Here is a 24686-nt window from a genome sequence, read left to right on the forward strand (position 1 = left end):
AAGCTTACTGGTTCCTGTTTCTGTATCTTCGACGGTTCTTTTGGTTTGTCTTCCTTAACAACTTTTGGTTCACTTTTTTTAACTATGTCCATTGGTTCCTGTAATTCTGAGAGTTCCTTTGACTTCACCTCCTTAACCTTATCCGGCTGTATCCCTGATTTTATGGATTCATCTGCTTCCTCTTCTTTAACTTTCTCTACAAGTATCTTCGGTTTTAAGGGTTCTTTTGTTTTGTCGCCAGCAATTTCTTCTTGCGATAATTCTTCTGTAATTTCTTGCTTCGATAATTCTTCTACTTCCTTCTTTGCAATATCTGGTTTCGAAACTTCTTTCACCTTTGGTTCTGCTGCTTTTTCCAACAGTTTCTTCGCTGCTTCCACTTTTCCCTTTTCTGGCAAACCTTCGACAGGTTTATCTGCAGGTTTTATCTTGCTCTCAGAAACGGTGTCTATCGCGGACGGTTTTCGTTGCATCGTAACAGATACACCCTTCTGTTCCTCTGTAGGACGTGAAACCTTAACAGATTCCGCCTTCTGTTTAACGTCCTTGCTCTTCTCTTTACCAGCAGAAGCGTCGCGAACGGCGTCGTACACCGCCTTCCCAGCGAGGACAGGCGCCGCAACCACCGCTAGAAGTCCCAACTTCGCAGCCTGCTTCAGAGAGACTCCACCGCGACCTTGATCATCGTTCGTTTTTCCTGTGACCGGATCGATTATTCCTCTCTCCAACGCTTCCTTAGTCGTGACCGTCTCAGCCGTCCTCGTATCGTATATCACGGTGTTAGGATCGACCAGCCCTACCTCCACCGCTTCGCTAAGAGTGTACGGCTTTTTGGTCTCTGGATCCAAGAACCTTTCCGTCTGTTCATCGTAGACTTGCTCGATCTGTTGAGTCGCGGTACTCGTAGCAATCGTTTCAGAACCTCGACGACCAGCCGTGTCGTCCAACAATCCGTTCTGTATAGCTTCCTGTATAGGCATTGCGCATCCAGTCAAAGGATTGGTATAAGTACCAGCACTCATGTCTAACAGGCCTCTCTGAAGTGCGTCGTCGAAGGTCATCTTGATATCTTTCGTGGTGAACTCTTCGCGTCTTTCTGACTCGTCTTTAATGATTCCTCTATCTCGAGCCTCGTCGAGTTTCATCACTTCTCCGGTTGCAGTGTTCTTCACCTCGTTAGGACCAGCCAACTCGTAACCGGACATAATCTCCATGGTCTTAGTGGTGACCGTGTGATACGACGTGACAGTCTCAGTGACACCAGAAGTTACGGTAACGGAGACACCGGTTGTCGGCGGTTTTACCACCAACAGACCTGACTCGATGGCCGTAAGAAGACGTACGGGTGTTCCGGTCGTGGGATGGACGAATACACCCTTCTCGCGATCGATCAGACCAGCTTCCAGCGCCTTGGTCACCTCCATGCTATCGGAAGTCACGGGACAGGGTAGCGACATTATGAAATTGCCCTTGATGGCGTCTTCCAGGGACAGACGTTCCTCCGTGATTGGGTGTATTATCTCCTTACCAGCGGCGTCTATCAAACCCCGTTCGAGCGCCACAGCGAAGGTCATTCCAGCGGGAGGGATTCTCTCCTGACCTCTGTCCGACTCGGCGAACACGTTGCTCTCGACAGCTTTCACCAGACTCACGCTACCGCCCTCGCTGGTTTTTATCAATGACTTCTCAGGATCGACGAGCTCGCTTTCAATGGCGTTGCGGAGGGTCTCCGTTCGACCGTCGGAACAAGTCAACTTCGACAACGGGTCGACTATTTCGCAGAGGATCGCCTCTCTGAGAGTCAGACGGGCCCCAGTTTCTGGATGGACGACCTTGCCTTCTTGTGGGTCCAGCAAACCTTGCTTGTACAGCCCAGGAATCGACAAGCTCTTCGCTAAGGGTACCAAAACGTCGGCGCTCACCGGATCTAGAACTCCGCGCTCCACCGCTTCGCCGATGTTGAGCACGTCTCCTCTCTGAGGGTCGACGATCTTTCCCGCGCCAGCGTCTATCCTTTTGCTGCGAATAGCTTCGGACAAGGAAACGGGCTTGCCGTCGTCCACCGCCATGTCTTTGGTGAAGATCTCGGCAGTCTCAGCGTCGATCAGGCCGCTCTCTAAAGCCTCCTGAGCTTTTACCACTCGTTTCCTCATCTTTTGAAGCACGATCGACTTCACCTCGCTGTCTGCGGTCGGTGGTACCAGGGTCTCCTTGATAATGGCTTCGTATTTGGGATCGAAAGGTATCCTAGATTTGTACCTCACGTCTCCATCTGTCTCCATCTCAGCCCTCGAGGGCTCCTCGCTTACAGCGGTTGGCGAGGAATCGGTTATAGAGTCGACTACAGACGTGGAACCGATGGCGGAGTCCGATTCCGAAATGGAAACGGAAGCTGGAGGCTTGCCAGTAACCGAAACTTCTTCTTGATCGCTCGGTGACGTTTGCTCCTTGGCAATTCGTTCGACTTCTATCTTATGGGACACTTCTATATCGGTGGTAGGCGTAGAAGACGTAACCGGAACGAGGGGCGATCCGATCACGCTGACTATTCCGAATTTCGCCGCGTCGAGCAGCGATATTTTTCTATACTCGTCTACGTTGTACTCAGCCGTGTTGAAATCGATAATGCCACGCTGAACAGCCTCGACTACGCCAACATCTTTTCCTGTAACAGGATCCTTCACAAGAACCACCTCGGATGGCAAAGTGCCATCGGACAGAGCTTGCAACAGCTCCGTCGACTTTCCAGTTTCGGTCGATATGACCAGAGACGTGCTTGGGTCGTAGATAAGGCCTCGTGAGACTCTTACGGGGTCGGGTATCGCGTGACTACTCTCAGACATTTTTATCTCCAGTTGCTTCGATGGATCGTCCGATCGTGTCACCTCTAATTTATCCGGTTCGCCGGATACCTTGGTGATTCGAAGGAGCCTCTGCTGAGAACTGTCCATTTCAGGTTGCTTACCCTCGAGGAGAATCAATCCTTTGCTGATCGCCTCCTTCATCGTGATCTTCTGCGGGTAGACGTAATGACCCGTCGAATCCAGTATGTTCTTCTCTAAACTTCGTATCAGAGACACTTTCCTGCCGTTGTTTGGATCGAGCACGAAGCTCGAATTCGGGTCGATTATTCGTAACTTGATGCACTCCTCGAAGGAGACAAGTCTATCTGTTCCTGGGATTATGAAAAGTCCAGTGGTTGGGTCGAACAGTTTCCTGTCGATCGCTTCGGAGAGGGTCCAACCCTCGGTGGGTAATTCGAACACGCGTCTCTCGGTCCACGAGCTGTCGTCTCTCGCGGAATCGCTGCTAACTACGCTCGTGTCTTGATCTTGATCAGGGTCTTTGCACTTGACCCACAGTAATTCCCCGCTGTCTTCCACGTTTCTCATCGGAGACGTTCTGTCCGCGACGACTTTGGTAGAGTCCGTCGACTTGACTACCATCGTCGTCGCTGTCACCTCAGAGGACGACACCACGCGATCTTTCGCGATAATGGTGGTGGTAGTACCAATGGCTCTAGGAATAGCTTCGCGAAGAGACGATTCTGCGTCCATCGTTTCATCGACGGAGGAACCGCGTACTGGCTCGGTTTTCTCCGATCGTTTCTCGACTAGTTTCTCAGTAGCACCATCTTGTCGAACTTCCCGAACTCTGGTCACCGTCTGCGTGGTAACGGTGACATTCAGAAGACCCGTGAGCAGAGCCGCACCATCGGGGGTAATGAGGCCGCGTTTAATGGCGTTCTCAAGAGGCACCAGTTTCTTCGACCTCGGATCTAACAGCAGACCAGTCTTGGGATCGATCAGTTCAGCGAAAACAGCTTCGAGAAGCGTGATCTCTCTGCCTTCCTCGACGATTCCTATGCCACGGTTCAGCATCTCGGAGACCTCCGGTCGTACGAAACCACGTTCCTCAGCTTCGGCCAGCGAAACCGTTTCCCCGGTATTTGGATCGACGATGTAACTGCCGCCAGATTTCGGGCTGATCAGACCCTTGAGCAAGGCAGCGTTCAAGCTGACGTATTCACCGGTCAGCGGATCCTTGAATCCGTCCACGTCGAATATTGTCTTTTGGGCAAGCGAGGTGACGAGGCCCTTTTCGACGGCATCGGAAATGGCCATCTTCTCGGCAGTCTTCGCGTCTTTGTAGGTTGCCTTCTCGGGATCGATCAGGCCACGGTTCAACGCCTCGGATAACGTGACCGTCTCGCCGGTGGCCGCGTCGACGATCGATTTCAATCGATCACCATCGAGAACACCACGCTCGATGGCCTCGGTTACGGTCAATTTAACTCTGTGCGCCGGACTCGCTATCCTCCCGCTCTCGTCGATTATCTTGGTGTCCTTGCAATCCTTCAAGGTCATCGGTTTAACTATCAGCCGTCGTCTACGCGCCTCCCTAAGAGAAAGTTTCTCCATGGTAAGGCCGTGCATGTACTTGCCGGTCTTCGGGTTAATAATGCCCGATCTCATCGCTTCGAGAAGCGTCACTTTATTGTCGTTCCTCGCGTCGACGATCTCCCTGGCGGTCGGATCCAAGATCCCCTTCTCGACGGCCTCGTCGAGAGCGTAAACCTCGCCGGTGACGCGGTTCAAGACACGGCCAAGCGTGTCGTCGACTAAACCCTGGGTGATCGCGTCGGAAAGGGGCAACGCGCTCCTCTTAACGGTGACCGTGACGTCGAGTTTCGCCAGGTATCCCCGCGCGTGAGCCTCTTCCACCGACAACCTCTCACCGTCCACGGTAACCAGCTCGCCCGTGCGCGGATCCAACGCGGAACCATGCACGTCGTCGTCTTTTATCGCATCGGCTACGCTAACCCCGCTCACATCGGCCGGCGTACCCTCTCTGTAGTAAATTACCTTCGCTCTATCGGCAGGCCCGACAGGCGCCTCCGGCTTCTCCTCCTCGTACAGCCTCTGGATCATCTCGAGGAGAGACGTCTGTCGCCTGGTATGGAGGTCGAACCCGCACGAAGCTAGCAGACGTTCCGCGAGACGCGCGTCGATAATCTTCTCGCGAGCTGCCTCCTCGATCGTGACGGTCTCTTTGCCGTCCCTCGAGCACACTATCCTACCCCTCCTAAAGTCCAAGATCCTAAGTCTCATCGCCTCGCGCACCGTCAACACCTCCCCGGTTCGTGGATCTACGATACCCCTAGCCTCCATTAAATTCTCTGTACCTAGACTCCTCAACATCCACTCTATCTCATACTCGATCCTCTTTAGACTCTCATCCTCGACTTTAATCTCGCTAAAATGCTCGCCGGTGGCCGTCACGTCGCCGGTCTTCGACCAGACCGACTCCTCCTCGCGTTTACGCGACACCTTCTTCTTCTCCTGATCGATCTCGGGCGTACCCTCGGCACGCGGGCTCGTCGTTGGGGTGACCGTGTTGTCCCGTGCATCCTGACCAACGGACGCGCTTCGACCGCTGTCCTGGCGGCTGCTCTCCTGAGAACTGGACCGACGTGTCGTATCGCTGGACAAGATCGTCTCGGTTCTCTCGGTTCGTTCGGTTTTCTCGTGCCGCTCCAAACTGTACCTGCGGACGATCGATCAAGCGAACAGCCAGTCTTTCGGTTACGGAATCTAATCGGTTTATCATCGCGCGTCGATTATGTAACCGTACTCACTGCGACTGGGTGTAGTGCGTGGTCGTCGAGGTGTAACGTTCCTCGCAGGTGCTGCTCTCGTAGATGTTGAACTCCGTGCGGAACGTCCGCAGCGGCTTTTGCTCTTGAAGAGCGCGCTGTAACATTAGATGAAAATATATATTCACTCTTCCCTCTCTCTTTCTATCGAGCGATTGATACGCGCAATTGCGTTCGAGCGTAAAAGGAAATAAAACCGACGCTGACGTAAGTTTGCGGAAGAACGATTCGATCGCTGATACGAGCCATTCAGAAGGCAAAGTGATTCCTCCCGAGCAATTAAACACTAATTACACGTGCAAACACATTATTATCGGGTTCGTCGTCGTTCATCCTCCGAATGGATCGTACGCGCGAATAATTCTTAAAATAACGTTCATTCACGGAAGATCGTTCATTGAATGGCGTATCGATTCAAAAGTTTACCGCGTTCACGATCCTCCTCCTGTCCAGCGTCATCGCGGCGACGCGTTACGGTTCTACCGCGGTTGGTCGCGAGCGATTAAAAACGCGCGACGCGATCAGACACTTTTTAATCCCCGTACGCAAGTCACGGTTCGCCTGGAAACTGTGTCGCGTGTCAGGGCTGCGTCGCCGCTCTCCCATAAACAATCGCGCAGTGCATGGTCTCGCGCGAAACGACGTCGCGGGTACCAAGTCGGCGGGGCACCTCGGGGCGACTGACTCAACCGTCCCTCGGGTTGGCAAGTAGCCGGCCGTCTCGTAAACTCGGTGAACGGGGCATCTGCGCGTGAAAAAGCCAGCGTTCTTTTTTTAGAAACGCACGACGAGAACGCGCGTCTCGTTTCTTCTCTGTCGTTCGTTGCGCTAGATCCCGGCCGGTCCGCGCGTTAAACCGACCCGACGCGACTTTAATTACCGCGACGTACGCGTACGCGTCCCTCTCGTTTTCGTTCCGCGGCTCGAACGGCTCGCGCTCCAGTATTGGAGGGCCTCGGCGAAACCCGTATAAAATTAAAGGATAACGTAATCGATGAGTAACGCTGTGACCCGCACGTGTCCCGACTAATTCCGTGCACGTGACATATGTAAGTACAGCGGAGGAAGGAACCATGGTATCCGCGGAGAACGCGGAGACTTCCTCCTACCCCTTTACCCCCACCTCTACCTGAGATATCCCCCCACCGTCCGTGTCGAGATTGTCGCGATCGTACGATCGACGAAGCCGTTCCGAGGAAAACGGAGAGAACTGATCCGTGATTTTTCCATATGGCACACCTCCCGTACCTTCCGTACGATCTTTACGGTGGGCATGGCGGCCGTGGTCCTGGCGGTGTCCACGCGCATCTCGCGCGACTATCCCGTACGAGAGGCTCGCGTTGGTCCCCGACGAGGAGGACGGCTAACGCCCGAGGCGAGACAACTCTCGCTGGCACCGCTGCGACGACGTATCCGCGACGAAAACGAACGTCGACGGGTGGCCAGCGCCAGCTGTGAAGCCGGAACGTATACTGTGCGCCAGCGCTCGTCCCGACGTATCGAACCTCTTGGTGGTGCACACTCCGGTTGTATCGATCGCGCGCGACGGCGGCGGCGGGAAGAATGAAATCTACGCGTCGGTTGCGCGTTATTCCAGGCGTGACTCGTTTTTTTATCGTGCACAAATGTACCGATGGTGGGCGGACTGGCGGCGACTAGAGATGCGACGGGGAGGTTCGAGTGGAGGGGATCGGACTCGGTCACCAGGAATTCTGCGCGGTGTTGACAATTTAACGGTCGGTCAATTAACATTTCGCGGGTCGAGCGTGCCTCCTGGCAAGGACTCCGCGATCTAACTGTATAATTTGTTCCAGATTGTCCGATCGTTTCAGGGTCTCTCGCCCAGGAATAAACCGCGGCGCGCTATACAGTCGACCGAGTTGTTATTCTATTTCTCGCCTTTGATCGTCCGTGCTTCAATTGTAACGATCAACCACGCTATAGATTCGAATGTCTGCTATCTACGAGCTAGCTATGTCCTGCCGGTAGGCGACTGGAGCGATTACCAGCGCGTAAAAGGAGACACGATTGCGCGACGCTATTTCTGCGCGTACGTGGCGTTTCTAAGAAGATCGAATCGTTAGCAAGCCAAAGAACGAGAAATAGAATGTGACCACGGTTAATCGATCTTCCGATGACGTAGGCGCTTGAAGTAACGGAAAGAGAAAAAAAAGGTGGAAATATGTTACCTGCAAGGACGCGTCCTCGGGATGGAGCGTTGCCAGCTGCCTGACCCGATCCTGGAGGATATTCACGAGCGTGGTGTACCTCCTGTTGAGGGTATCTAGGTCACGCGCGACGTCGTCGACCGTCGAGGCGAACTCTCGCCGCGGTTTTTTCACCGACGCGTCCATAGACGGGCAGATATCTTCCAGTTGTTCCTTGAACGCTCGAAGCCTTTGTCCGTAGATCTAAGGGTTTCGGTTAGCCCGTTACGGTTAGTGGACAGTATTAGAGTCTCGCCTGTGCGTCTCTCTAACCCTCTATATCCCCTTAGCGGAATCCCTAGCACCGTCGTGCCCTAAGGGACCAGTCAAAGTTCCCAAGCAAGCCGACCGCGTGACAACTGCGAGGGTGGACCGTTCGCGGGGGATGCGTGGTCTTAGCAAGTCTCAAGCAGCGCTTACGTCCGGTTTACCGGAACCGATTATTGCGGAAGCTACAAGAGTTCCTCCTGGGAGAACCTTGTCGGTGTTTAAGCGGAACGAAGAATCACCTGCCTCCTCGCTTTGCGTACCATGGTAATCTTTGACGCGAACGATCGATTATTATCCGTGCTCTCGTTGCTGGTGCTCGTTATTAAATAATGACCAGGATAGGTGAGCAGCGTGATTAGCGTAAGGGTGCCGTGCACGTTAAGATTCATTACGCGATGGCGTGAGGCGCGAGACGCGTGTACCCGCGTCTCACGTTTCCGCTATCTCGCGACACTGATGTCAACGTGGTCGGGGCTCTGAAGTTGTATCGTGTAGGCGGTTGTACTCGAAGCGGATGGTGTATTAAGGACGCCTATTATGTATCCGTATTCGTGTACAAAAGCAAAGTGATGGTGTGTACTATCGTATAGCGTGAGCCTGGCCTATATGGGTCGGTTTTTATGTACAGCGGTTGTGAAACGGCTGGAAGATTAAAGCGATCTTTAGTGCGGCAAAAGCGAGAGGAGAACTTAGGCTCGCGATGCATCCTTGATCCCCTGGAAATCCCTGCAAAGAATTTCGAGATAACTCTCTCGAAACATCTCGATACACAGTTGTCGCCGCTGGCGAGAAGACACGATGAGCTGTCGTACGAGCCTCTGACTCTCTTTGGCCGTACGACTACTTAGCATACGCTGAAAAGCCCATGGCAATACACCCCTGGCTGCGAAAGGTTTCGATCGATGCCTGGCTGCGAGGTAGAGTAGATTCCATCCAGTAGCGATAACGGCGAACGGTAATTCGCACAGCTGGGTGACGATCGTGGATCCACGCCGATGAACTGATCTTCACGTGCGGAGGCGGTAAACTTCACGGATCTAACAGTCGTCAGGGTACAGACTTCGGACGGACAAAACAGGTCGGAAGGAGAAACGCGATACGTGGGAATCCGACGCGAGAGAATCGCGCGACGTGTTCTTCTAAAGGTGGACTAATACGTAAAAAAAAGGGACTCACGCAAAATATTCCCATTCACGCAAGCGTTCATACCGTAAGCTAACAGGCTACCTAAAGGCTACCTAATGCTAGCTAAGCCTACCTAAGGCTTGCGAATATACCCATTCGCGAACGTGTCGCGTGTGTCTCATCTTACCTTTCCTTCGCGAATCAATCGACCGCCCGTCACATTTACCGCCTCGATCGCTGGTGCTCGTTCGACCACTGTGTTCAACAGATTCTAGGGACAGAGCGTGAACGATGATAAATGCCACATACGGATTATACGGAGCTGGAGGAACGAATCGCTCGAATCATCGCGTGCGGTTACCTTCGCGTTCTCCACCTCGAGTTTCGCGCACGATTCGTCGACAAAGTCGGCCTCCTTTTGGTACGCGTGTTCCAATTGTTGAGCTAGAACGTACGCAGCTTCCGCGCTGCGAAGTCTGTCGACCAGCTGACCGCAGAGATTCGTCCATCTCGCGTTCAACCGGTTCACCTCGGCGTCCAAACGGTCCATATCCGAATGAGGGCCGCGATGATTCGGTCTGGACTTCTCGACGAGACGTCTGGCATTGTGCGCGTCCTCGTTCAGTTGGTCCACGGCCGTCTGCTGTTGGGAGATGGCGTTCTGAAGCACCATCAGGTCGGACAGCACGTTTTGTAACCCGTTCAGATCCGACGGCAGCTCGTCGAACGAGGCCAATTTCACTTCGAACTGCGATATCGCCGTGGTATTTTCCTCGATGCTGAATAGCACGATCTCGACGCACTTCAGCCGTTCGATGTAAAGATTGCTCGCGTTCCAAATGTGATTCCACTTGGTGGTGACCGCGTCGAGTTTGTTCCTCATAGCTGGTGTCTTCAACGTGATTCCACGGAATGTTTGCTGAACTCTGTCGAGGCTCGGTGCCAGATAATTTAGACTTTGTTGATAATCTTTGTGTTCCAAAACCAGGTGCTCCAAACTGTCGACATCTCTAGGCAACGGAGCGGCTATGCGAGAGTTCAGAACTCTCTCCGCCTCGTCCAGAGCCTGCTGAAGAGTGGAGATCTGCTCGTTGAAAATACGACCCGCGTTCTTCGACTCCTCCTCCGCTCTGGCGCGTTTCTCCAATTCGTCGAACAGCTTGTTCACCTCGGCCATCTCTCGCTTCAATCGTCTCAACTGTGGATCGGCTGGATCACCCTCCGACAGTAACTTCTCGGCGTCCTCGTTCAACGCCTTCCTAATGGCAGTCCTCTGATCGTGACCCATCGCCAAGAACTGCGGCAGATCCCAGCCCTTCACCACTTTGATGGTCGCGAATATCATGTTCTGTCGAAGTCGAAGCTGCTTCCGTTGCCACAGCGCGACGCTTCGATCGTATTGTCGTCGCAATCTCTCCGCGGCGTCGAGAGCATCCTTGTCTGGTGGTTGAAGTGCAAAACAGACGCCTGGAACCGGGGACTCGACGCCCTCTTGGTTCTTCACCCGCCATTTTATTCTACCGGAATTGTCGTATAACGTGCACTGCTCGCCCTTCTCAATCGACATCTGAAACGCGAACAATTTACGTGTCAAGTTAATATACGACGGGCCATCGGATAAACGGCATAATGATCGTTACTTACGTTGACTTGTTTATAGCTGCAGACGCAAGTAACTTGCATCGGCCGTGTCACCGGTTGCCGTCGTTGTTTCATGGGTACGACGTCCTTCGCCTGTTCGACTAGCTTCTGCACGTGATCGCCGTAATTGTTCAATTCCTCCCGCAGCTCTTGCATGCCCTTCAATAGACGTTCACCCTCGTCCAACGAGAAATCTGATTGGGAGTAAATCGTGTTGAGCGTCTCGTCTCTCTTCGAGATCCACTGCTCCGCCTGTTGAATGTCACGGAAGAATTGTTGGCTCTGAGACGCGTGTCTCAGGTGGACCTCCAAGCAGAGGGTCAATTGTAGTAGCCAAGCCCATTGACTCTGCATGGCGGACATATAGGCCTCGATGGTCTTCGCGGCGGGATGATGCTGGAGAACCAATGCCTCGCCGCGATCTTGAACCGCGGAGAACTGGATTTCGCGCTTCTCTAGATCACTCATGAGGGACTGCAAAAATGTATTCCCAAGTAGAGTATACGTTATAATACGTAAAAAATTTCTGTTCAGATTATGTTTGCGTGAGACTAGACGTGTTTTTAATAGCGTTAAATTAAATTGCTAATTACCTCGATACCAGATCCGAAAGTACGCTTTGCAGAAAAAGAACGATCGTTAAGAACAACTACTTTAAATTACAAATTTGGAAACAATTTATTACCTCATAATACTGCTCGATGCTCTGCACATTCAAATTCTTGTCGCTCCAGTCCCGCGTCACCTCCGTCTCCTCCTTAGAACTCAACCAAACGAGTTCACCTGTCGCCGATTGTATAAAGTCGTGTAGGGTGTCCAAATCGGAAAGCCTCTTATTGGAGGCCGCTAGTAGTTCGGTGTAAAGCTTCTGGAGAACAGTGAGATGTTGACTGTACAACGTCAGCTCCTCCCCGTGGAATTGGCTCTTCGCCTGGACGCATCTGTCTACTTTTGGATGGAATTGTTCGATGTTTTTGTGCTCCCTTTGGTGGACGTCCAGCTCGTTTTGCACGCTGGGCAAATCCGAGCCGTAGTCCGCCTCCTGTAACTGCTTGATCTTCGATTTGCACCAGTCGATGCAGTCGTGTAACGCACGGAAATTCGGGTTCGTGTCGACCAGTCGGCTTTCATGGACGGTAGTACGGACTTTCGTTACAACGCGCTCCTCCACCGGGAAGGACACGGCCGACAGCGGCTGAATCAAACGATTGTGAAGTAGAGATCGCAGAGCGGCCCACCGTTGATGTAACTTTTGAACTCTGAAACGCGAAACGAGTCGGGTAACATTTCTAATATCGACGAGTGTTTCGTAAAGTGGAAACGATTGGTCGCGGTGGATGTACCTAGTGTAGAGCCCGGCTGCCTGGCTGTACCGTCCCTCGATAAGAGTGTGCACGTCCGTGAAGATATTTTGAATCTGGATCTCGGTGTTACGGATGTCCTGTTCCAACAGATCCACCGCGTGTTTCGCGTCCAGAGGATGAAGCCGATCCAGGCGCCTCGCTTCGTCCTCCACTCGTCTCTCGAGCTCCTCCAGCCGATTGTCGGTCGCCTTCATCTCTCTGTGCACTTTCTCGGCCAATCGTTGCAGTCGTTCGAGTCTGAGGAACGAACATGCTCGCGAGATAGTAACAGGCGAAGTGCACGGGTTGTACAGTTAGAATAACTCCGGCACGTAGACGAGAGCGAGTGCTTACCGTTTAATTTCGTCGATGATGGCCTGCTCTCTCTCCTGATGCAGCATCATCAGTCGGTTCCAATTCTTCTCGATCACCTCGATGTGCAGCTCGGGCTCTATGTCAACCTCGCCGACCGCCTCGAAGTATTTCTGGAGGTCCCTGAATATGTAAGCCAGCCGTTGCTTGTCTCTGTACCGCGGCGGCACCTCCTCGTTCTTGAATTTCGTGCTGTCCGCCGCTAGTTTCTTCATCTCGATCAGGGTCGGCGGGAACGAGCGTTCCTGCATCAGGCACATCTTCTCGCGGATCCATATGTGGAGGGAGCTGGCCAGCTCTCTGTACTCCTCGGAACGTCTTTGCGCCTCGGCGTCGTAAAGCGGGTGAATCGCAGGCGGCTCCGGGAACACGTCGTAGAGCGAAGAGATGTACGTTATCAAGGACTTCTCGTCCGGTTCAGGAGTGTCCACGTCTGTAATAAAAGAAAATTAAGAGATTCGGGGGGGGCACGCGAGAGGCTGTTACGCTCTCGTTGGTATCCTGTCCAAAAAAGAATCGCTCGACCGTCTTATCGTCGTAAAAGGGAAACAGCGGAGTGCGCAGTGGGGGAGACCGTCACGGTTCGAGCGTCGGCCGGAAACGATCGTAGCCTCCAACGATGGTTCCGAGCATTCTCGAGCACGGGAGAAAACGTGGAGGTGAAAACGGGCTAGGTGACGTTGACGAGAGCGCGGTGAAACTCGCGGGAACGGGATTATCGTTTCGAATCGAACGATCGAAAAATGGGGATTACCACGTTGTTTACCTTCAGGATCGAGAAGCCTCGTAACGCCATACTCGCGCTCCGCGACGTGGAATACCCGGTCGAGCCGCTCCCGCGGCTGGCTGGCACGGGCGCCTCTCCAATCGACCAGATCTGGCCTGTTCCGATGGATCAACGCGCTGAAAGCCAGCCCGTCCCTCCACGATCCTGTAAAGTCCGTGACGCGTACACCTGGGTAACGCGCCGTCGATCGTCTCGCCCATCTTAGAAGAGCTTCGCGGGCAGTCACGTTCGGTTCCTGACCCACTACAATGTCGGATATCTGCGAGAAGAGAAAGGTCAAAGTTGATCAACAAATAATCGTAGGGATACGTTCCACCTAAACGGATGTACTTTTGTCGGGACCCGTTTTCATTTATCGCTAAAAACCAATACAAATATCGTGCGTATAACACAGCCTTCGACTGGTGTTTTCGTTTTGGTTCGCCCTTCGATGTTCAGCCGCGCACAATTCGAAACTTATCGAACGTATAAAAGCACGCGAAGCGCAAACCTGGAAACAAACAACTACCACCCTCTTCCACCTTTGTTTAAAAATCGTCTCGCAACTAGCTGCGAACTTATCTGCAGCGTCAGCCTCGAGAAGGCACATCTCAGCGAAAGGGTTAACGGACAAGTGTTACGCAACAAGGAGGGCAGGATATTCGGATCGGTCGATCGCGCGAAGCAGCAACATTTGCCAGGATTAGAGGGCTTACCCGAACGGTTTTCGGTTTTGGCGAGGCCTGCCGACTCAGGGAGAACGAGGAAGAGGAAGCAGCGGTGTCCTGTAAGTAGCCGGCGCTGGCACGTTTCGTCAGATCCTCGGCCACGCATCTCTCCTCGCCCCGTGTCAGTGTAGTCGTTTTACGAACGATCCGTGTCACGATACGTTTCGTCCCGTTCTCGCCGCGCCTCGAGGTCTTCGTCGACTCGATCGACGATCCTAAACCGCGTGGATCGCGTAATCAGTCGCTACGTGAACGCGCTCCAACGCGATCATTTTCCCCACCGAAATGCAGACGCGCACCGTGTAAACGAGTTTTCCGAGGCGTCACATCCCGTCCGATTCGAAATCGCGTCACGATCGCCTCGTACTTGGCTACGTTCCAACTTAGCACCATCTAAGTCGATCGTGCCGCGACTTCTTCTGGATCCATCGGCGATCGCGATAGATTTACGAGGCAGCCGGTTGCCCAAAGAATTCGTGCCTCGTGAAACTCGTAACCGGATGCGTCCGTCACGAGAACGCGGTGATTTATCGATGCCCTCCTACCTAGAACCTCGGTCGAGAGCCGCCGTTTCGTATAGATCGCTCTCAGGTCGTCGGTTGCGGGCGTCGCGGTGGTCGAGCCAGGCGAGACGACGTTCTCGCGAGCGTCGTCCTCTCTGGTGCCTTGCACGAACAGCCGACCGCCCTTGCTAAACCGATAGATCGACATGGTGTACCAGCAGTTTCCACAGAGGAGTGATACCGTCACGATGATGAGCCCTCCTCCTCCAGCGGCCGTTCAAAGGAGCCCGACTCCCTCCGAGTCGAAACTAACATCGACGTCCGTGAAAAGAGCAGGCTGAGCACGTACGGTTACTCATTCGTGGCCTTATCCGGGCGACCACGGTACGAGCGTTTTCCGCGCGCGTTACCGCTCGTGAAAGCCGATTATCGCGGATCAACCGTTCGCCTGTCACCGTTAGTTCGAGCTCCGGGTCGCCGTCACGCGCGTTATCGATTCCCGGATGCGTTTCGATTCGTTATCTCCGCGGCAGGTTCGAACCAGTAGGACGAGGGATTCGCGATCGTCGACGAGCGCGCGTACAGGGATCGTCGAGCGCGGTTCGACAACGATCGCGGCAACTCTGGAGGAAATCGGAAGGGGAAAGTGGCAGGGAAAGTGTGGTTGATAACGAGAGAGATATTAGCCGTTATCGGAAGAGACACACTCGACGGTAGGTACGGCCAGCACGGCGCGTATCGCGAACCGACTGCCGCGCACTACAGGTAGCTCATCGAGACGGGGACCCCCACTTCGAGTTCCTTTCGTGCTTCTTTGCGCGCTCGTTCGTTCGTTCGTTCGTTCGCTCGCACGTTTCACCGGTAAGGTTTCACGACGCGGTTCGTCGCGCGTCCCCCAGGCTATCTCCCGTCCGCGACACGTGTCCCCTCGCTTCGTGTTCCTGGCTTCGCAGACGTCCCGAACGATTCCACGATCCTCCGCGTCGAAACGAGAGACGACAAGACACGTCGCGCGATTCACCGAACGAACGACAGCCTGCCGCGTTGTATCCGGCTGCCGTCGCGAGAGTAGGCCAACGAAATGCGCACAGGTGAGAGACGCCACCGACACGGCGGTCCCCCTCTCGATTCCCCTACCCCTCTCTATCTATCTCTCTCTCTCTCTCTACACCGTCCTCTCCTCGTATCACTCCCTCGCTCTCGTTCCAACGTCTCCTCTCCTCTCCCACCTTTCGATGACCGCTGGTGCCTGTCATACCATGGCCTGCGCCATCCTGCGCACCCACCCCTTCGTTTCCGCGACGCTCCCCCGTTCACCCGACCATGGTACGGCGAAAAGAAAGAATAAAATGATCCTTGTCCCCACGGACGTCCACGATCCTGGCCAACACAACAACAACAACAACAACACGCTTGTTATTGTACAACACAGCCGCGTGCGGAAGATCGCGCATGCGCCAGGACACGATATATCGGCCGAGTCATCATCGGGGAACCAACTGTTGCAACGAGGCGAAACGCGTCGGAGAGAACGCAGGCCCCACTACTTCTGCGGTATGCACGCGCGTTCCTCCGTTCGTCGCGCATCGTGTCCTTCCTCCTTTTCCATTTCCAGAGATTTCACGATTCACAGTAACGCCCCGTAATTACCGTCTGCGGCGGGTATCACCTTCTCGCGCACCTTACCAACGCGGCGGCATACCTAATTCGCGCGTGTCTCTCTTTTTGTCCGTGTTTAATTAATAATATATATTTGCCTCGAGGCCGCGGCGAGAGGCAAGCTGGAGGTGACGGGGAACGGGCGGGGAAGCGGTAAACAATGCCTAAATAAGCGAGACGTCGAGTTTGTGAAAGAAGCGAGAAATAGGACGCGTCCCTGAACTGCGAGTCGCGAAGGAGAGAAATGAAAAGGAGGAACGGGAAACGTCCGAGAGCCGAGAGAGTGTCGTGCCGCGCGGTTCACCAGGGACCGGACGTGACGTCATCGCGCCCGCAAACTCTCGGCTCGAGCCTCGGCTTCCGTCGGCGTGGCCGACCGCGTGAACCAATCCATTGCGAGATTCTCGAGGATCCTTGTAACTTCCCTCGGATCGCAGCCGCTATTACCGCGGCTTCCTTTCCTACCTTCGACGACGCTACGTACGAATTTACTTGCCAAAAATGGCCTCGCCGCGGCGAACTGACTCATACGATACTGCGCTAAGTGGAAAGTCCTCGAAACAGACGCGAAATCTTCCTAGCAAATATCGATCGGCAAAAATAATGTAATCGTACGTCATTTTTCAAGCGTTATCAGTATACGTCATCGACGTACGCCACTATCTACAGCAATTACAACGGTAAACCGACGACTTATATATACTCTTTACGCGGAAGGTTTTTCAACGGAGAATATTCGGTACCGAAAGGGTTAATAAAACCTCGGTAGCACGGTAAACCGGCGGTAGGAGCGCAAAGTATGCGAGGGCGCGAAAGGATGCGCGTAACGCGCTAAAAAGGAACGGTCGCTCGCTGGTCGACCTTGGCCGGTGGCGTCATTCGCGTTTTTGTATTCGGTGCTCGCGATCGACTGATTCCGATTATCATAATTACGAAGGTGGGCGGCTCGGGTGACAAGAGGGATACCACGGGAGAGACGCGCGCCAGGGCGCCGCGCGAGCAAACCGCCTCCCACGTCCCGGAACACCGCGGCGCGTACTCGTCTGGCTGCGAGCCTTCCCGTCTCTTGTTGACTCTCGACATAAGCGCGAAAACTGCCATAAACGGGCAGATCTATCGCGGACGGACAGATCGGAAGGACAGTCGTCACCGGCGGCTACGAGGAACGATGATCGTCTAGGGAAATGGATCTTGGTTACAGTTTCCGCGTACGTGGGACGACGAATGTACACTCCTCCGTCCATAAGTCGCCGGATACATAATACGATCGAAACGAGTAAGCTAATATTCCATATTCCGTAGGGAAAAGATCGAGTGGACGAGCCAAGGAATTCGCCTGACTTGAAACAGAAGCGAATTAACGCGTCTCGATTATTTGCATTACAAAAAGGGGAGCCAACAAAAGTCGTATAATTGCGATTCTAATTCATGCTATTCTGGCTCTGCAAATCGTGTCCACGAGACAGAATACTCGGTTTGTCATTCACCGGATATTTTTATGGGATCTACCTCATCCTTTAAGAATGCCGTACAGGAACGTTTATGATTACATTAGACCCCGATGATGATTATGTTCCATTGTACACTAATGAGATTTCGTTCATTTACTATAAATAAATTGATTATTCGCATCTTTGCTGTTCTCCTTAAAGATCACGTCAATAAAGTCTTATTAAACGAGGGAACATTCCGGTTACTTATAGGTGGGGAGTATTATAGAAACAGAGTCTACCTGCGAGCGCCATCTAGCTTTTCGATCGGTTCACGCGGTCGATAAGAGATCGAGGCAGCACTGGCTACCCGATGGATCTATGGATCGCGCGAATCGTTATTGCAACTTCTCACAAATGCAGTAATAAATATCTCTCGTTCCTCTCCCTTTCCTCCGTTTCTCTCCCTCGTTCCGGAGGAACCAACTACGGCGTAAAAATGTAGGGGGATAACTTACCTTGCGTCGCCAGCTCTGCGGCGCGAAACAGAACAAAAAATACCATTAGACACAGAGATGCTCATTTCAGGAGCGGCTGGTTAGTAAGTAAGTAAATATAGAGGTGGATAATAGGCTTTTAATCGGCGGCCACTTCTCGCCTCTCGAAGCGCGAACGAGCCGTTTCGGGGAACGCGCCGAGTATAACGAGCCGACCGCGTAACCATTTCGTTCGGATCGCAAAACGGAAAACGAACACTGTCTCCCTTTGTGCGGTCGCGTAATACGGTTACTTCAGCCGCGATCAGAGATTTTTTTGCGCCTGTCCGCAGACGATCCGACGTCCGGCGCCGCTTCCTCCTGCTCCTCCTCGCCCCTTGGCGACTGTCCGTCGCGCGTAATCGCGTCCCCGTTCTCGACGGCGCCGAACGTCGCCTGGAACAGAGTCTCTCTCCTCTCTTCTCTCCTCTTCTCTTCTCTCTCCCCTCGCACTCTTCCTCTTTATATAATATGTACATATACAAATGTGTATATCTTTCTCTGTCCCTTTCCTTAGCGCTTCCTCCCCCCGACTCGCTTTCGATCGGAACGAGAATCCGCGAGAAAAACGAGAGTGGTCGGGGCATTCCTGCGCGATGATTCTCCTAGCCGGCCGTTTTCCCCTCGCGAGCGCCGGTTGCTCGGAAGCGAAACTTTCGATCGGTATCGCTCCGTGTTCCTTGCAGGGAACGCTCCTCGTTGCTCGAAAAGGGAACGAACCGACTATCGAAGTTCCATGGTGAGTGGTACTACAACGTCGGTCGAAAGTTTCGGATCATTGTGCGCTGCGAGAAGCGTTTAAAAAGAACAAAAAAAAGACGCGTGACTACTTGAAGAGATTGTAAAAACAACAGAGCGATCCCAAAACTTTTGGCCGGCGTCGTCGACGCGCGTCGATTCTTGTTCTCCTCGTGAATCGCGATTCGAAAGGGCGAACCAGATGACGAGACGTTCCTATAGATCGTTAATCTAGGTGCTGTCCTAGCCGACAAGAGTTTACGTGCTGGTATATAATTTGTGAAAGTGTAATGGATGATAATTGCAGGGAGATGCAAGCGTCCACTCACCTGGAAGTGTAGTATGATCGTCCATATCAAGCCTAGGGTCAGCTTCGGGTTTCCATCGACGATGTCTTCGGCACGGATATTGACGAGCTTGATTTTCTTGTATCGTAGAAAGTCAAGGGCCATTTGTACGTTCTGCAGCATGTGGAAACGCATCCGACCTCTCTCCCGCGGCTAAAAGATCGCGCGTTAGACGGACGTTAAAATTCACAGGTTCGTCGTGGTGAAAGTCGAGCCCCGATTGGCAGGATACGGAAGCGATATTAGGCTAACTTTTACTTCCATCAAGAGTGGATTATCTTTACCTTACATATAAATAACATCGTCGATAAGGATTTTTCTAAACATTTTATCTCGATATCAAAACAAATAAAGGAAAGTAGACAATAACTTAAGATACCGTACTTTATCTGCAAGGTATAGGATATTGAATTTTTGATTCTGCAAATAAGGCGACACTGTCGGACAGATAAAAGCTGAAGTCCAGCTGCTCTGGCAAATCGAGGTCAAGTCGATCTCGCCCCAGCTGTTGCGTAACGAACATTTCACCCTGCCAATCGGGGGTTAAACGGAACATCGTCGATTTCGTCTTCGTCGCGTAGACGAAGCAACGCGGGAGGGTGGCATCCACCCCTCGAATACTTACGAGATGCTCGCCCGAGAGAACCTCCAGCAAGGAAATGAGGTTGTGCCCGTCCCGCAGGTCCTCGAACAAATCTCCGACATGTCTGCTGGCCTGCAACAACGATTTCACGCGTCAGAGCATTGGCAAACGACTTCCCCGTTCGACTGACTCCCGAGACAAAATCATGACTGAAAATAAGAAACGAGCAATTGAAATGAATCGAGACAACGGATAAAAAACAAAATGGCCCCGTGAGAAATGAAAAGAGGCAACCTAGTGGTGTATGTATATAGGCGAGAGGGTACTGAACAACAGGCAATGCGAACAGAAAGAAAGTGGACTAATTTTTCACAAACATGTACGTGCAAAGACACACACACACGCACGCAGTGTTGAAGTGAGACGGTGGAGGTTCCAAGGGAGGGAATACGGGTTCAACCAAGCCGGTATACCAAAGAGATAATCGCGTGCCTCGCAAAAATAACCGCGGATACAAAGTTGCGGGATCGCGGTGCGTCACGCGCGAACGCAGCGGTTAAAGTTTAAATGCCCGCTCCGGTGATAAGCACGAATCTCCGTTATCGTGGTAGCTACGAGGCGAATCGTCCAATTTCCAGTTAATCGCGCCGCTTTTGCGCGTTGTTCCTCGCCGCGGTTTCGCAACCCACGGCGTTATCGATCGGACCGCGGAGTTTCAAGTATCTTGGATGACCCGTGGGAAAGAGGAAGTAAGGTCAGGAGGTGGTTACTTGTGACAGCGATCATTCAATGGACAAAACGAGGCACCGTTTCTCTTGGAGCATGCGAAAATTCCTTCTAACATTGGCAACGGTCGTTAATGACACCTGCCGTGGACTTACAGTGGGGGAACAGCATGGCTGGTTGTTCACAAGGACGCACACGTGCAGACACGTGTAAGTCTGAAAAAAACATTGATTGAAAAAGGAACGCGCTGCGAATTGTATGTTCGATTCCGCGTGCTCGATGAGGGAACTTGGAAACCGCAACAAATTCCAAGTCTTTTTTTAAACATTGCTAATTGCCGGAAGACTTCGGCGAGCGTGCGCGATCATTTTTATTCTCGCGATTCTCGGATTTATCAGAGCGACAGCGACCATCGCGACGTGTTTCCTGCGCGTGAAGTCACCAACAAACCGATAGCGTTAAAGAGACGGCAATTTATGGAGTTCCCAAGTTCTCCAATAGTGATGCGTCTGAAAGTAGCGGTAGGTTATAATTCGCAGCGAAGCGAAGCATCGTTCTCTTCCGTTAATTCGCTTGTAATTAACGAGTTAGAACCTACCACTGCTCGTCAGTCGCACGGACGAGTGGTCCTTGACCGAAAGACTCTGTGGTATGCGAGAATATACGAGCATCGGGGGAGTAGCCTCCCCTTCGAGAACAATTTCACATTTAGGAATTAACGCCGAGTAATAGCAGTTGCGTGTCAACGCTTCAAAGGGCAAACATAGAACGGGAAACTGTTTCAAATACCGACGAATTAAAGAGTGCACGCTCGTGATGAATTAAGATTCTTCGTCTCATACCTGGCGCCTAAGTATGCTTGTCGTATTACACACCGCCTCCGTGCGCTCTTCGAATTCGCATAAAGTTAAGGTCTAACGGGCAATAACAATTTTCAAACGCTAAACCGGAGGCAGTTTAGCGGATAATTTCCACGATACAACGAGGTCGCGAAATCTTCGATCTTTCCTTGGATCTTGATGTTTTTCTTGCGTGTCTCGTTAGGTAGGTATTTTAGATTACACTTGATTTACCACAGTATCGATTCTCATTACTCCTCGAGACGGCTGACTTATTCTATAACAAAGTTACGCTGTTACAAACAGTGTAAACAGACGCGGTAATACAATCCTTATTAATTTCAGATCCTAGACGCGCACAGCAATTAATCGTTGCACGCGCTGCATCTCGTCTGGCCACGACGCTTCAATATAGAACCTCGTTATATCGTGGGAGGCTGCCATAAGACCTGACTACTTTAAAATGAACGAATATTGCCAGAAATCTGGACTCGTCCCTTCTATGTTCACACCGTAAATCATCGACACGCGTTCAACGATCACCCAACGATCAGGACGCTTGAAACCACTCGCCCTCGGACGATCACGCGGCCCGCGAGGGTGGAATACTCGTGGGCTTCATACCTTCACGTACTTCCAGTGCTGCGGCAAGCGTGAAAGGATTGAAAGTACAATATGCATTATGATTATGAATTTTCATCTGACAATGGCCTGTTACGTAACCGCGGAGATCCGCGATGGGAACAATCGATGGCGTTGTCACGGGCGGAACGCGGAGACGCATCTCCGAGCTCGGGCGTCACGAGGCGACATCGCGATTTCCAGTCATCCTCCGGCGAGAGTGAAACGAAAGTAAAAACGCGCGAGTAGATGCAGAGATCGGAGCCGTCGTGGCTTTTTACGGCCCGGCCGCCGGGGACAACGACCGATCATCGCGAATCAAATTGGGCGAAGCGGCAAAAACGCGTACAGTCGACGGGCGTACGACCGATCGATCGAAGAAAAGGGGAGAAAAAGAAAAAAAAAAAACAGAGTACGGCAGCCATGAATGAACAGCTGAAAAATCGCCTGGCGCCATTCACAAAAAGGTATACACAACGAGATGACGTTCGATCCTATCGTCGGTACCAAGAAATATTTATCCATTCCAACGCGCGACTGATACCTAAAAAGGAGAAAAGGAAACTCGCGGTTCGTTTCTAAGACAAGCTTCCGCGAGAAGTGGACAATTCTAACATTGACGAGATAGGTATTTCCGGCCCCTCTTAATCACGTCTCCAGGCTCCCCGTCATTAGGGCGCGGATGAGAGTCACAGGATGTCTTTGTTATTCAGCGGATCGGAATTCACGGACGCAGAAGTTACTTCAGCGGACCATTTCCTGGCGTACGTGTTACGCAATCTCGACGAATGCGTCATAGCCAGGCGTGCACGCACTCTTCTCAGCGTTCGCAGCCAGGTTTTCCTTCATCTCGCCCCGCTTCTGTGCAACAGCCATCCGGAGCTACCCAACTGACTGACTAACTGACTGACTGTCTGAATCGTGGCGTTGCCTACCTGCGTACCTAACTGCCTACTTACCCACCTACTTACCGGGCAAGAGGTGGTAAATCGGGAACGTCGTCCACAGGAGAACGTTTCCGAATAAGGTCAGAGTTACGAGAGGAAAGGTGGGCGCGTGGAATCGAGCAGGTAGGTAGCCAAGACAAACCAGTACCGTGCGACGCGCAAGCACGCAGTACCGTTCGCCGTATTACCCTGGAATCCATTATCGAAACGAAGCCGGTCGATTCGAACTGGCTCCGTACGTCTGTGCGTCTCTGGGTCTCTCTTGCGGGGCAGGAAACGAAAATCTCCTACGTTCGAGGAAACCCGGCTAATCGATCGTGCCTCGAGTCGACGCAAGAGTCTTCTCGTTCCGCGAGCTCGTGCTCCGTTCTGTTATACCGTGTATATACGACGATCGTTGCCAGACAAACTGACGGAGCGAAAATTCCGTACGTTGCTCGCGTTTTCGAGAGCGATCGCCCTGAGAATTGGTCGAGTACGGTGCGCATCGACGGCTGAGGTTCGTTCGCCTCTGGGATCGGTGGTTCTCGAATTTTCCGAGCGACGCGGTTATTGGGACACCCTGTGCAGAAACGGGGGAGAGAGAGAGAGAGAGAGAGGAACACGAGTAGGTACTGGAACGGGGCGTAGTTAGAAAGTGGGGTGAGTGGCGCCGGGTGTTCGTCATCGAACGGTTCGTGAAACGAGCCAGGGGTCGAGGAGCTAACTAACATAGGAAGAAAATAAAGGCTCGATAACCCTCGAAATACCAATCGAGTTATGTACTCGCCGGTTGCGAACGCGGGCCGCTTCACAACCTTGCCTCTCGTCTCGTTTCTCCTTGACTCCTGACTTTGCATACGCTGGCAACGTAACGAGAAAGCAATGCAGGGAATGTATCGCTACTCGATTTATCATCCGTACGCGCGCGCCTCTTCGTCCTCTTCTCGGTCCGGTTCTCGTCTTTTTATCTGCGCGCGGGCAATCATCGTTCGCGGACGTTCTCTTTTTCGTCTTCGGTCGCCGAAAAAGAGGGGAAAAAAAGGGGGCCAACACCGCGTCATCGTCGATCCGCGACCGTGCCACGTGAGAGAGAGATAAAAGTAACGACGGATGACGACGACGACGACGACGACGACGACGACGACGATGGCGACGACGACGAAGAGAGTCAGGTGAGATCAAGGCTAACGTGTCTCGAGTTACGAGAATTGTTCGCGGTCGCGTGCCATGTCGTCGCCGTCGACGTTCGCCGCTGGTTCGCCGTGGTCCGCGTCCGGGCCATTAGCCGGTTTCGTCGACGTCAGAATCGGCATTGGCATCGATGGTATCCGTCGGCGTCGACGGACAACGATCAGCATTGGAATAGACGCTGGCATCGCCGACGGTATCGTTTTTTCCGTCACGTGTTCGTTCGAGAATGCGCGCGACGCAGAACAGTGCCGGTGTTTGTTCGACCGAGCGCATAATAAACTACGGTAGCCCGATCTCGCTCCGAATCTCGTTAATCAATCCGCGTAACGAAAAGAAAAAGTAAATAAATAAAGCGAGACAAGACGATAGAAAAAGCTGAGAGAAAAAAGGAAGCGAAAAAGAAACACGGTACGTTGGTGATGTCGAAAAAGGCAAGTCTCGATCGGAGGGCGCAACCCGCTTACTCGCGGCTGACT

At 52.6% G+C, this 24686-nt stretch overlaps 1 protein-coding gene across 11 annotated transcripts in view; it reads right to left on the reverse strand.

The window, feature by feature from the left end:
• Positions 1-24686, reverse strand: part of Shot (dystonin-like protein short stop) — a 76178-nt gene that overhangs the window by 33895 nt on the left and 17597 nt on the right. For 3 of the 11 annotated variants that reach the window (XM_076909628.1, XM_076909624.1, XM_076909627.1), the window contains 13 exons: positions 20786-20845; positions 19947-20036; positions 19304-19474; positions 13381-13660; positions 12597-13047; positions 12243-12500; positions 11585-12158; positions 10903-11373; positions 9620-10825; positions 9446-9529; positions 7846-8067; positions 5639-5754; positions 4866-5547 (listed from right to left, as the gene is read on the reverse strand). In XM_076909628.1, coding sequence (XP_076765743.1) covers positions 4866-5547; positions 5639-5754; positions 7846-8067; positions 9446-9529; positions 9620-10825; positions 10903-11373; positions 11585-12158; positions 12243-12500; positions 12597-13047; positions 13381-13660; positions 19304-19474; positions 19947-20036; positions 20786-20845 — 4665 coding nt within the window. Of the gene's footprint in view, positions 1-73; positions 4612-4865; positions 5548-5638; positions 5755-7845; positions 8068-9445; positions 9530-9619; positions 10826-10902; positions 11374-11584; positions 12159-12242; positions 12501-12596; positions 13048-13380; positions 13661-14096; positions 14324-14653; positions 15128-19303; positions 19475-19946; positions 20037-20785; positions 20846-24686 lie in introns of those variants that run through there. The other 8 variants (XM_076909630.1, XM_076909629.1, XM_076909626.1 and 5 more) reach the window with 6 other exon arrangements.

The sequence above is a fragment of the Xylocopa sonorina genome, chromosome 2 (assembly GCF_050948175.1).
Source record: "Xylocopa sonorina isolate GNS202 chromosome 2, iyXylSono1_principal, whole genome shotgun sequence".
Taxonomy (NCBI): Eukaryota; Metazoa; Arthropoda; class Insecta; order Hymenoptera; family Apidae; genus Xylocopa; species Xylocopa sonorina.